Below are 13,941 nucleotides of genomic sequence, written 5' to 3'. Positions count from 1 at the left end.
TATAAGTTAACATTGTAAGGTATTATTTTTGGTTTGATGGTTGTAAGTGAAACATGCATTACGGAATAGGTGATAATATATATATTGATTTGTTTGTATTATAGGTTGTGGTGGATATATATAGGTTTTGAAAAAAAATTATTAAAATGAAAAAAAATAAAAAATGACATTTTTGGTGACAAAAAATTTGGTAGCCCAAAAAAATAAAAATATCTTTTGCCGACTAAATATTTAGTAGCTAAAATGAATAGAAAATAGTTTTGGTGACTAATTGTTTTGTAGCGAAAAACTGAAAACAGTTTTGGCTACTAAAGCCTGTAGTAGCTAAACTAGAAGAAGCTTTCCCCAACAAAATCTTTAGTAGCTAAAAATGACACTTTCGGCGACTAATATCTTAGTCGCTAATAGGACTCATCGGCGACTAAAACAGCGTTAGTCGGTAATAGCTTATCTTTTGCCTACTAAAAATTAGTCGGCATTATGTTGGATTTTTAGCGACTAAATCCTTTTTTGTCGCTAATTACTGCCCGTTTTGGCTACTAACAGATTAGTCACCAATTCTGGTGGATTTTTAGCGACTAAAATTTCTTTTAGTCGCCACTACGTTTGCCGACAATGCATCTGCGACAAATCCAGCGACCAAAGTTTTTGGTCGGCAAATATTTTCGGCGACTAAAATCTGGGCTTTTGGCGACAAAAACATTAGTCGCCAAAAGTGTATTTTTTTGTAGTGAGGATACAGGACATCAATAAAGAGGAGCTTGGAGCTTACTGAAGCTCTAAGCACCAAATGGTGAGAAACCAACAACAACACAAAAATGAACAGAAATGAATCAAACAGACTACATATCAGCTAAATTGCACTGAACACAAACACCAAAACTGAGCAAAACTCCTACAACAATTGGGCTTGAAACAATCCTGTTCAGAAAAGGGAAGCTATCCTGTTCAGAAATAGAACCACCATCAATTTGCTGATATGAGCTAGAGCACACAGATTCAGAGCAAAATGCAGCACACAATAAATCTGGCTAGCAAGGAAATAAGATCTGGACACCCAAAATTGAACCACTGCTGATTCTATGCCAGGAAAGAAATAGATGAAACCCTGTACTACAACAGATAGAGTAATGGAGCAGCACTACAACCTCCCCTACAACCAACTGACTACAACACAGCCAAGTAACACCCCAAACTGCAGAAAATCAGATATACTTCAGATTGTAGATCAGTCTTCAGAACAAGCAGACTGCACAGCATATAAACTTCAATTTTGCACAGATGCAAAGCTGGGTGAGGACACCTAAACCCAGAAATTACACAGACTACACCTCTGGCCTTAGTTCAGAATTTCCACCCTTTAGAATAACAGCATAGCTACACCACACAGATGCAAATCTACACACTACCACCCTTCAGAGTTTTCACACTGCAACACACAACTGTTCCTCACACATATGCAGAGCTTCACAGCACAGATGTCAACACCGCAAAAACACAACAGCAAAGGCACACTACAGCACACCATAGCAGTTCAGCCCATTGCACCTACCCCTCCCAAACACCTCCTAATTTGCCTCAGATTGGTTCCAAAATCCTGTATAGAGAACTGAAAATCTCTTAGATATGGGTTTACCTAGAAAGCAATCCACTTTTTAATTAATTCACAGAGATCCTCTAAATTTGGGGGAGTTGCTCTAAAGACACACTCATTCCTGCATCTCCAGACTGACCACATCACTGCCAATGGAATTGCCCCCCAAATCAACCTTTCTTTCTTCTTTAACTTTCCCCCAGTCCACCACAGGCGGAGACTCTCCACAGTGCATGGCAAAGCAGATTGGACATCCCACCACTTTAGCATTTCAGTCCATATGTTCCACACAAATGGGCACCAGATTAAGACATGGTTCAATGATTCACTTTCGCTGTTACAAAACACACAAACTGTGGAGTCATTTTCACATATCACTCCCAGCTTTTGTAAAAACTCCCTGGTCTTAATTCTCCCTTTCCAAGCAAACCACCCAAACAATTGTACCTTAGGAGGGACATGTTTGAGCCACAATTCTCAGGGTGGCACCAGCATTATTCACAACAAAACTATACAAATCTGCTATTTTTAGGATCCCAAGAGATGAAGCTGCCCAAACTGGATGATCTTCACACTCAACACATAGATCAGGGGCTGCTACCAGGAGATTATTGAGCCTAACCAATTCCATCTCCTCCCATTCATATAGCTGTCTTCTAAAATCAAAAGACCAAGCCCCTGCTATGCTTGCATGTTGAGTTTATCGAATTCTTAAAATGAGTAATTATGCCTAATCACAATAATAATAAACATAAACAAATTGAGAGATTATTATTATGTTTATTTATTTGTTTATCTATTTATTATTCCATTAATATATTTATCTACATGTTATCAATCTATTCACCTATCACTTATATATCCACTTAATTAATCTACTTATCTGTTGATATCAACACTATCATCAATCGTCGTTAGTTACCTCCGGGGATTTTTTGGCTGCGATTTAGTGACAGTGGAATAAAAATAAAAAATTAAAACTAAAAAAAAAAAACTTACAAATAAAACAATCTTTGAACTTAATGACATACACACTCATTAAAATGGATTTTTCACAAATTTTTCCAATAATTAAAATAACAAAGTACTTATAATTTTTATTTGTTAATATCCACATAAATTCTGTTTATATAAAATTACAAAAATTATATCATAAAATTTAGTCACAGAGATCAAGTTAAAAAATAATATTATAAATACTGAAAATATGATTTAGTTGTTTTATAGTTGAGTAAAATTCAATTTACAACAAGAAAAATATTAAACAAAATCGAAAGTTACAGTACCAAATAAAATTTGAAACAACTATATCACTTAAATCTTACTTTATTGAATTTTTAGATATATAATACTAATTGAGCTTGCATAAATTTATCTTATTTATTAACAAATTAGGTGTAACTTAACTGGTCACACCATGACTCTCTTAAAGAGTTTAGTCTCAAGGGGGAGGTAGGCACTTGATGCTTTGTAAGGGTGGGGATGCTTATTTCTATTGGTGCTAATCTAATAATTAACAATTAATAACTAACTTTCGCCTATAAAAATAAATAAATAAATAAAATTAACTTATTTATTGTATCGTTTTCAAGAAATATAACTAATTAATGCAATATTTTTGTGACATGGCTGGATCAAATAAGATTTAATCAATTTCAATTTTGAAAAAAAAAATCTCATCTTAATATATTTTGACTGGTCGCAAGATTTTGATACTCTAGTATTTTCCAAAGATGAAAATGTCACATTTTTAGTGCAACGGTGCTCTTGAACTCCTAATAGACTTTCTGAATTAACCTCCAAAATTAAACCCGAGTTTTCAAAATCTTAGGAGAAATGGTAATTCGTACATCCGACCAACCATGAGTTGCCGATATGTAATAAAAATATCTAAAATAAGTTTTTCTCTTAAAAAACTGCGATTAAAGGTTGATTGGATGGACGGATAGTAAACAAAACCGCTCAAAACAAGGATTGCAGTCTAAATTAAGTGGGACGCACATGCCAAAAACATAAAGCCGTATGTCTTGGGACAAACTGCACGTTTGAGTTAGACGGTCGTAAAAGCGGGTTCACGGTTGTCATAAAAAGTTACAACCGCAACTCCCGACATGCAACTACGCACATTCTTAGGCCAAGTTTGGGAAGATTAAATAAGTGTACTTTTTGTCTTTTTGAACTAAAAAATTGAAATTGAAAATATGGATGTTTGGGTTAATTTTTTGACTTTTTATGGAAAAATGTGTAATAAAAAATTGTAAAAATTGGTTTGTAGAGGAAAATTTGAATTGGGAGTTGTACAGCCGTAATTGTTGACTTTTAGTGAATAGTGTTAACTTTTTAACTTTTTGAATAACTTTTTGACTTTTTGACTTATTTGGGACTTCCCAAACTTAGCCTTACTATTTTATTTTTTTATTCACGAAAGTAAGGAATTAGTTGTTAAATTAACATATGAGACGAGTTTAACTCTCACCTCTCCTTCAAATATTTAAGTTTTGTTTGGTACACCTCTTAAATTATAGTTTCACCTATTGATTTGAGTGTGTTGTTTGTTTTGAGTTTTTAAACTATAATTTTATATCCATTTCTTAAAACTCAATTCAAAACATAATCATTACTTTTCAAAACTCATAACCAAACACATAATTTAAAACTCAATTCAAATTAATATTTTAATTTTTTAAATATTTTAAATATTTAAATATTTTAATTTTGTTAAGATTTTAAATATTTTAATATTTAAACATGTTACGATTTTCTTAATTCTTTAATTTTTTAAATATTTTTAAATATTTTAATATCAAAATATTACGATTTTAATTTTTTAAAATTTAAAATATTTTATAAAAATAAATTCAAGCTTTGTTTTATAAAAATATTTTTAAATATTTTAATTTTTTTTTTGTTATGTATTTGGTTACGATTTGAGTGTAGAGTTGCGAAAGTAGTATGGAGTTTTGAGTTATGTGTTCGATTATGAGTTTTAAAAATAATTTCTTAATTGAATTTTGTTTTATGTGTTTGGTTACGATTTGAGTGTAGAGTTGTTTTTAAATTTAAAATATTAACATTTTAAATTATTAAATTTTTTTGAATATTTAAATTATTTAAATTTTTACGATTTAAAATTTTTGAATATTTATTTTAATTTTTTACTTATTAAACTTTTTAGATTATTTAAATTATTTAAATATTTATGATTTAAATTTTTTTGAATATTTATTTTGAAAAAATATTATTTCCTTTGTAGTATTTTCAATTAAAAAAATTGATTAATGTTATTTTCTGTTAATAATAAATTTTTTTAATTGAATTTTAAAAATAGTTTGGTTATGAGTGTTGATCAGAATTTTCAATAGTGTAAAAGTAGTGTATTTTGTTATGAGTTATAACAATTTGAATTAAGTTTTGAAAACTTTTTCCAAAAATTTTTTTCTTGTTTCACATATCAAATCAAACTTCATATTTACAAAACTCTACCGAACGCAATCTTAAATTTTACTTCTCATTTCACTCCTAATAACGGAACTGATGACCACCCTTTAAGAGAGATTTACTGGCTAGCCACATGTTACAATACCTTGGTTCCACACATCCCTATCTGTAAGCGTGCAGACCAAATTTTGCAAAATTTGTTTCCCTGTTTTTTTTTTTTTTTTGTTGAATAAGTCATAAATAAAAAACAAGAATACACAACTACAAGGGCATGCCCCAGAACCTAACAAAAGCTATCCAAAGCCAAACAACAACACAAAGGGCTCAAACAGAGAGCACAAAGAAAAGAAACAGCCCACTAACAAAACTAAAGCAAAACATACACAGACCCACCAGAAAATAAAGAAACCGAAAATAGAACCCTGCCTCAGAGAGGAACAAAATAAGACGGCAGCAGCAACCATATCACCCAGCTGACAGCAACTACAATACACCTACAGCAGCCAAATCAACCCAGCAGAGACATAGACCACAAGGAAGACACAGAAAATCAACTATGCAATACACCACTTAAACAAAGTACTTGCAATCTGTGTGTACAATCTTTAAAAATGTTCGAACTCCCCAAACAGAAAAATGAGGAGCATGAACACATTCAGAAGACACGAAAACAGATACAAAAGAGGTAAAAAAGATTTTCCCTTACACAACCCGAAAGGGAAGGCCAACAGGAGAGAATAAACATCCAAGACACAACCAGCAGATATATACAACATGGTCCAGCATATATAAATAATGTAAGTAAAACTTTCTTCACACTAGAGGCGCCTAAAGCAGCCATTTCTTCTAGCTTCTAGAAACCTGAGATCAACATAGCTTGGATTGGCGCAACTTGCAGCCAAGACATCAAGACAAGCTTCCTTCTACAATACCAACAAGAGGCACGACTATCCCAAAGCTCTGAAATTGGAATATCACCATGAAGCAACCTAGACCAACAGAGGACCCTTTCCAAGAAAACCATAGGAGCAGATATGTGCTGGAACTAGCGTAGAAAAGTGCTGCCTGGCCCACTGACAATCACACTCAAAAAAAAAGAAAAAGAAAAATAACATAACCTGAGGCAAACCTCACTCATATATGTACTAACAATCTCAACACTCAGAAGTAGAGTCACTCTTAAAGAACAGGTTAGAGAACCATATTTAAAAAACCAATCAAAAATATATCCTCACTTCACTAGGCTCTCACCAAAGAACTCCCTACAACTGTGCCAGCAACTGATATAAACCTGCAAGAGAAAGTTAGGAGCACTCATATAGGATTTCACAACACTCAACCCACAAGCTCAATAAAGACCACCACCTGACTATATGCTCACAGCACACTCAACCCTCAATCCCTAAGAAGGGCCAGCATGACAAACTTGCAAAGCAAACTATTACGAAAAACATGTGATAGCTCATAGATCACTCAACCCTCAATATGAGATCACACCACACTCAACACACTGCTCCCCTCAATCACCTCAAAGGATAGAAGAGGGCAGTCTCCAAGTGGCTAAAAACCATGAATCATTTGAATTTCTTTTTAAATTTTTCAGAGACAACACTCTAAATCTAACCATATTAACAATGTTCAAAACAAGAACTTCTTCAGGAATTTTTTGTTTTGTAAAAACTCGATTATTTCTCTCAAGCCAAATGAGGTAAACAGTGCAATTAAGAGTAAGCCTGGAAATAATAGAGCCAAGAGAATTACCCTTCACAGATTTAGCAATATAAGACACTAGCCCAGACCAATGTAACACAGGCCAAGCCACATTGATCTTAGATTTAATTTGCATCCACACTTTCTCAGAGAAAGGGCAGTTAAAAAACAGGTGTAAGTGGTCCTCAGTGTGGTAAAGGCAAAAGGGGCAAGTTGCAACAGTGGAAATACCAAACAATCTCAGCCTTTCACCCGTATTCAATCTATTCTGGATGGCCAACCAAGTGATAAAGCTAGTCTTATGAACAAACACAGCACTCCAAACCAAATTAGACCACTCAACTTTCTCAAAGGAGACTCTCCAAGCATTCCAAGCAGATTTGATAGAGAACAGCCCATCAGTAGACAGAGTCCACATCAGCTTATCAGGGCTAGACCTAGGGATAAGAGCCTGAGGGGTGGATTGGATCAGGTCACATATGTCCACAGGGATGGAAGTAGGCCACCTCCAAGAAGAATTGGAAATGATCCTATTCACTCTAAAATTAACAACAGTGTTATACATGATCCTGTCCCCAAATTTAGCCCATAAAGATCCAAGAGGATGCCAATTATCAAACCAAAAGAAAACACTATTACCATCCCCCACACTGTATTTCATATAAGGATAAATAATAGGTCTAAGACCTAAAATTTTCCTCCAAACCCAAGATGAATCAGTAGGAACTTTAACCTTCCAAAAACTTCTACCCTTCAAAAGGTAAGACTTGACCCATTGGCACCATATAGATCGCTCACCACCAGAGAAAATGAACCATATGTGTTTAGCAATGGCTGCCTTATTCCACACCCCCATAGACTTAAGACCTAAACCCCCCCCCCTTTTAGGGGAGCACACTTTATCCCAAGACACCTTCGCACCATACTTCTTAAGCTCACTCCCAGACCAAAGAAAGGCCCTGAAAAGACCCTCAATATCTTTCACAACCTTTTTAGGGAGTATAAAAAGAGAACTCCAATAAACCTGCATAGAAAACAGGATAGATTGGATCAATTGCAACCTCCCAGCAAAAAAGAGACATTTATTAGTCCAACACTTTATCCTCTTTGTGATTTTCTCAACAAGTTGCAGGCATTCAGAAGCTTTAAGCTTGGTAGATATAAGAGGGACCCCAAGATATCTAACAGGAAGAAAGCCTTCAGGGAAGTTTAAAATTCCCATAACCTCATCCCTCAACTCTTTCTCACACCCAGAAAAGAACACATAACTTTTATTAGGGCTAGGAGAAAGGCCAGATAGAGCTTGGAACTCATCAATACCCTCCTTAACAGCATGGATAGTAAAAATATCCCATCTGCAAAAGATCATCAGATCATCAGCAAAGCAAAGATTCACAATTTTTGTTTTCTCACACCTCCAATGAAATTTAAAATGAGGATGAGAGGCCTTTTCACTCAGAATCCTAGCCAGAATTTCCATAGCTAACACAACACAAATAAGGGGACATGGGGTCCCCTTGTCTAAGCCCTCTAGCCCCCTTAAAATAACCCTACAGGCTGCCATTAATGCAGATAGAAAATGAGCGGCTAGTCATACACGCCTCAATCCAGTGAATGAATTGATGGGGGAAGCCCATAACTTTCAAAACATCAATCATAAAATCCCACCTAACATTATCATAGGCCTTCATAATGTCCACTTTCATAGCACATCTAGGAGATGAAGAAGTCCTATGATACCCCCTCATCAGCTCTTGGGATAGAAAGATATTATCAGAAATTCTCCTACCTTGGACAAACACCGACTGAACAGGGTCAACAAGATCAGGCAGAACCATCTTGAGTCTATTTGCTATGATTTTAGCAAAACACTTATAGATGGTATTACAACAAGAGATAGGCCTATAATCCCAACTAAAGAGGGGTTAGGGACTTTAGGCACTAAAGCAATAATCGTGTTGTTAATCTCCTGAAGAAGCTCCCCTGAAGTGAAAAAAGATTTAATGGCAGCCACCACATCATTCCCAACCACATCCCAGGCTTTCCTAAAAGAGCTAGTAGGGTAACCATTAGGGCCAAGAACCTTATTGGCTTTAAAGGACCAAAAAGTATCCTTAATCTCAGTATCAGTGACCTCCTTAGAAAGCATCACAAACTGATCAGGGGATGCTTTCCTGTTCACAAGGCCCTGTAACCTCTCCAGCCCATTATAAGTATCATTAAACTTTGTACCAAAGATATCAGTGAAATTTTTAACAAAAGAACTACAAACATCTTCAGCCTTAGACAGTTTCTCCCCAGAAGGCAAAGTGACACAATGGATTTTGTTTCTATTGATATTCCCTTTAATTTATCTAAAGAAGAACCTAGAATTCCTATCCTCAAGGCTAAGCCACTGAACTCTGGATTTCTAGTGGGCAAAACCCTCCTCAAGTCAACATATTGACTATAAGCATCCCTCTCAAAATTTTGCAATACAGCATTCAAAGGGTCCTTATGAAGCTTAATCTGAGCACTCTCAAGACTAGCCTTAGCATGAGTAACCCTAGTCGATATCTCACTATACTCTTTTTTATTCATATCTTTCAAGATAGGTTTCAGAGCCTTCAGCTTCTGGCAGATCCTAAACATAGGCGAACCCCTAATATACTTACACCAAGCCCCAAAAACACTAGGCACGAAATCTTCATGGTCACCCTAAAAATCAAAAAATTTAAAGGGTTTTATAAGACTCTTAACATTAGGATCAATATCAAGCAACCTAGGAGAATGGTCAGAGATACCAGAAGGCAAAAAACTGGCACAAGAGTGAGGAAATTTGGTAAGCCAAGTTTCATTAACAAGGACTCTGTCAAGCTTCGAAGCAATAAAAGCACCATCCCCTCTCTTATTGGCCCAAGTAAATTGACAGCCAGTATAAGAGAGATCAGTGAGATCAGAACTCAGAATACACTTATTAAATTCCTCCTTGGCCCCAGACCAGGAGATAGTCCCACCCACTTTTTCGGAAGGACATCTGATAACATTAAAGTCCCCCATGCAAACAAAAAGAGAGGAAATATTCTGGACAGAGAGATCTAGAATATCTTCAAAGAGAGGAACCCTTAAAACATGTTTATTGTCAGCATACACAAAAGCCCGAAAAAATGTTATATCCCCTCTAACAAAGTGATTTTGCAAAAAAATATACTGATTAGACATTTTTAAACATTGGATATCACAAAAATTAGGATCCCAGCAGACCCACACTCTAGCTTTTGAATCAGTTAGTGCATTAGACAAAAAACCCCAGTTTGAGAAAACTTTTTGAAAATTTTCCTTTTCATTTGAAGATTTTATTTTGAGTTCCAAAAGACTCATGACTTTAATATCATTTTTAACCACAAAATTCCTCACTTCTTTATGTTTAGAGGATTCATTAAACCCTCTAATATTCCAAGTAGCAATTTTAAAAGTCATGGACACAAAAGAGGAAGGGGACCCACTAACTGAAAACTTAGAGTACTTACTTCTTCTTCTTTCTCTGGCTACCAGATTTACGAGAGGAGTTCTGCCGTGATGTTTCTCTTTGTTGCCTAGCTTTCTTCCTTGGAGTTGATAGTTTGTCCACCATAGCAGCCAACATTTCCTTTTCAGTGTCTACTTCATCCACTGGTTCCTCAAGCCTAGATGGTGCCTCAGCCATAGTACCAAGGGCACTTGCACGTCCTTGAATTTCCTCATGCAACAGTTGCAGTGTGTCATCAACATGGTTTAAACCCTCTTCCAGAACTACTTTAGCAACAGTCTCCACTGGAGAAGGGGGTGTGTGCTCTACTGTCTGTACATCTCCCTTAGGTACTCCAACTTTTTTTTTCCCCTTGTCTTTGACATGTTGCCACTCATCTTCAGATGCCACTTCTGTCACCTTTTGCATTTGGGTTAATTTCTCCACTTGGGCATTCACACATTTCTTTATGTCATGGCCAAAGACTCTACAATGTTCACATTTAGCTGGCAGTCCTTGATATTCCACCTTGATTTCAACAACCTCATCCTCACATCTCACAAAAAATTGATGTGGCAACTCAGAGTTCACATCAACCTCTACACACACCCTTGCAAAAGAAACTCTAGTCCCAGTAGAAGTTAGATGATCCATAAACAAAGGAACACCTATCTTACTAGCAATTCTACTTAAACCCTCGTGATCCCAATACTCCATTGGGATATTGAAAATTTTGACCCAAACAGGAATCTAGGACACATGCTCCTTGGTTAACCTCATCATTTTCTTCCACTTCTTAAGAATAAGGAGTTGGTTACCCATATACCAAGGACCTCCCTCAAACACCTTATTACAGGAGTTTGTGTTGTCAAAAATAAAAAACATGAATCCCTCCCCATTTGCTAAGACCTCCTTGAGTCCCATATTCTTCCACAGATTAGAAGCACCATTCCTAAGTTTTAGCAAGGCAATATATGATCTTGGTATATAGATATAAGATTTGGCTTGCACACTAAGTACATACCCTTTGCCTCTCAAGTCTTGCTCACCTATATATACCTCTTCCCTCTCAAAAGGAGATCCAACTTTTACATGCCCAAACTCAATCCAACAAAAAGTCATCCCACATATACCCTAAATCTAGAGGTTAGGAGTGTTCTTGAGCCACCAAAACATGATCTGATTCATGTGTCGTAATCATCACTCCATCATATGCCGTCTCTGATAACTATAGCTTTAAGAGAAAGGTTTTGGGAGGAGAAGCATTATCATCAACTAGAAAAGGGGAGCTTAAGCTCTATAAGTAAAACTAAAGACAATGAAATCAAATCTGACTTCCCAGGCATATACAAATCAAGAATAGGGAAGCAAAGGCACTAGGGGTCAAATACCTAAGATGTAGACACTCTATTTTGACTGGTCTTAAGACTTGGACGCCTTCTTTTGATTACCCGATAATGAAAATAAGTTTGTATTCTTTTACAAAATCTTTAGTAAAAAAAGATGAAATTTGAGCTTTACTCTCCACCCTAAGTCTATTTTGGCCAAGTTTTTAGGTCCTGTCAGGCACCGGAGCAAAGCTAGACTGAATTGAAGCAAAGTGGGCAAAATTCTCTCCGGCCAGTCAATCACCCAGAGTCAGTTTTGCCTAGATTTTTGTTGGTTCAGGTGGGGCACTTCACAACCCCATTTTCTGACCCATTTATGCATTGAATGCATGTATACTTAGCCTCTATTGCCTAGTGCTTGATCCATTGAAGGTAGTGCTCAATTTTTGTCTTTTATTAGCTCCATTTGTGCTCTATTTGCTTCATTATCTTTCTTAATGCTCCATTATTGTCTTCCACCATTGTTCCACTTGTATTGCCTATATAAGGAAAGCTTAAGTCTTGAGTATTGGGAGATGAATTTGAGAGAAGAAGTGTAGAGAGAGTGATGAGTTTGAATTAGAGTTTGAGAAAGAAAATGAAGCTTTGAAAACAAGAGTGTTGTCTTGCCAAAATAGAGAAGTTGTCTAGCCTTCATATATCTCATCTTTCATTACAAAAACCTCCAAAGAAACTCATTGAAACCATGTCACAACCCAAACCTACCCCTACAAGTTTAGGCCATGGCCGGCCTATACTTAGGCCTCAAAACAAAATGTTTTATTCAATAACGGGGCCTAAAGCGGAAGTCAATAAATAGCAGAACGTCTATTGAGCAGTGCTTAAATGCCATGATATTGTACACCATGCCATATATAGAGAATTCACATACATAATTCATAGTTCGTATACAAGTAAGTCTAAGTCATGCTAGTCTATATAAAGAGGCACAACCCAAAATTTACATATTGGCAATGTATCAAAAATATACCAGTCTCGAAAGACTAGACAAAATGTGACATCAAAGGAACCCCACAAAAAGGCAAAAGGCTCTAATTTGGGAGGCTGAACAAAATAGGTCCAACAAAAGGCTCCTGGAGCTGACCTAGGACTTGCCTCTGAGTTGGTTACCTACATAAATATACATAAATACGGAGTGAACAAAGGTCAGTGAATAATAGCAATGCAAGGAGCTTCATGTGAATGAGCATAAGCCTTGGAGAATAGAATGACTCATTATGAATTTGATGATATTTACTCAAGCATGATCATCATTATTTCAAAACCCTAATTTATATGAGTGTAAAACTTCATTTTAAAGCTTGATGCTAATTAATTGAAGAGAGATTTTTAGGGTATTTTAGTTGATTTACACTCACCTTAAACTCTATTCTCTAAATCCCCTTACAATTTCATCAAGCTCTTGGTTGATCTCTTCTTCCTCTCTCTCTTTTCTCTTCTTTTCTTCTGTAGAAACTCTCCAGGAGATATTTTTAATGTTTTGTTGAGGTTAAGTCCTCTAAAGCTGATATAAGTGGCTCTTATATCTATCAAGACTTAAGTTATGGGCCAAGCTAGTTTAATTAAGACTTGAGCCAAAATTAAAATAATTTAATTTGTTGCAAATCAAATTTTTACAAAATTTCATATAATGTCCTAACAATCATGCTAATCGTCACTGTAAGATCAATTTTGATTTATCGTGCCTTTAAGGCCTTCAATTGCAGTCTAAATGTTGTAATTTCAATAGATTTTCTTTTAACCGACAGATACAATTTCACAATCATGTAATTCACATAATTGAACATGGAATTCACATCAAACACATAAACACACATATAATGAGGAAATTAAAGCATATTAAGGTATATGAGAGGGTCGGGTTATTGCAAACCAAGTCCTAGAGCATTGATCAAGGAGAGAGTAATCCTTGCCAAGTTTAAGAAGATTAGAGAGTGATCATCTCCTAGTCCAAAGACATCATTCTAGTTCAAAATATTCAAAATTTTTGAATTGAAGACAAATAACATAATTCACAACCGTAAATGTGATCAAAAGGACGTTTGAAAATCAAGAAATTCAATCTTTCTTTGGAATATGAATTTTTAATTCTTTCATTTTCTTGTATTTTCTATCTTATATTTGTTTTCTTACTTTAATTTCATATTAATTTTGTTGTAATCTAATCGGAAGTGGTTAGTTGAGACACCTACACATTCCTTGTTTGTTCATTTCTCGGTGTTGCAACAAGACAAGTTTTGCTAGGCCTAGTTGGTCGGCCGGGCTAATTGACTGGCCAGCTAACTTCTTCTAAACAGAACAAAGCAGTTGTCCTGCATTGAGCA

At 35.6% G+C, this 13,941-nt stretch overlaps 1 protein-coding gene across 1 annotated transcript; it reads right to left on the bottom strand.

The window, feature by feature from the left end:
* Positions 1 to 6,263: 6,263 nt before the first annotated feature.
* On the bottom strand, positions 6,264 to 10,946 carry LOC114261824 (uncharacterized). Its single transcript, XM_082908364.1, has 7 exons — positions 10,252 to 10,946; positions 9,482 to 9,758; positions 9,059 to 9,439; positions 8,631 to 8,966; positions 8,411 to 8,547; positions 6,657 to 8,097; positions 6,264 to 6,323 (listed from the first exon to the last, which is right to left on the bottom strand). The coding sequence occupies exons 1-7, from the start codon at positions 10,944 to 10,946 to the stop codon at positions 6,264 to 6,266; spliced, it is 3,327 nt and encodes a 1,108-aa protein (XP_082764490.1).
* Positions 10,947 to 13,941: the final 2,995 nt, after the last annotated feature.

Source organism: Camellia sinensis, chromosome 15 (genome assembly GCF_055761805.1).
Source record: "Camellia sinensis isolate YWXY chromosome 15, ASM5576180v1, whole genome shotgun sequence".
In the NCBI taxonomy this organism is placed as follows: Eukaryota; Viridiplantae; Streptophyta; class Magnoliopsida; order Ericales; family Theaceae; genus Camellia; species Camellia sinensis.
Note: the sequence above shows the minus strand (reverse complement) of the source record. Positions and strands in the feature narration are given on the sequence as shown.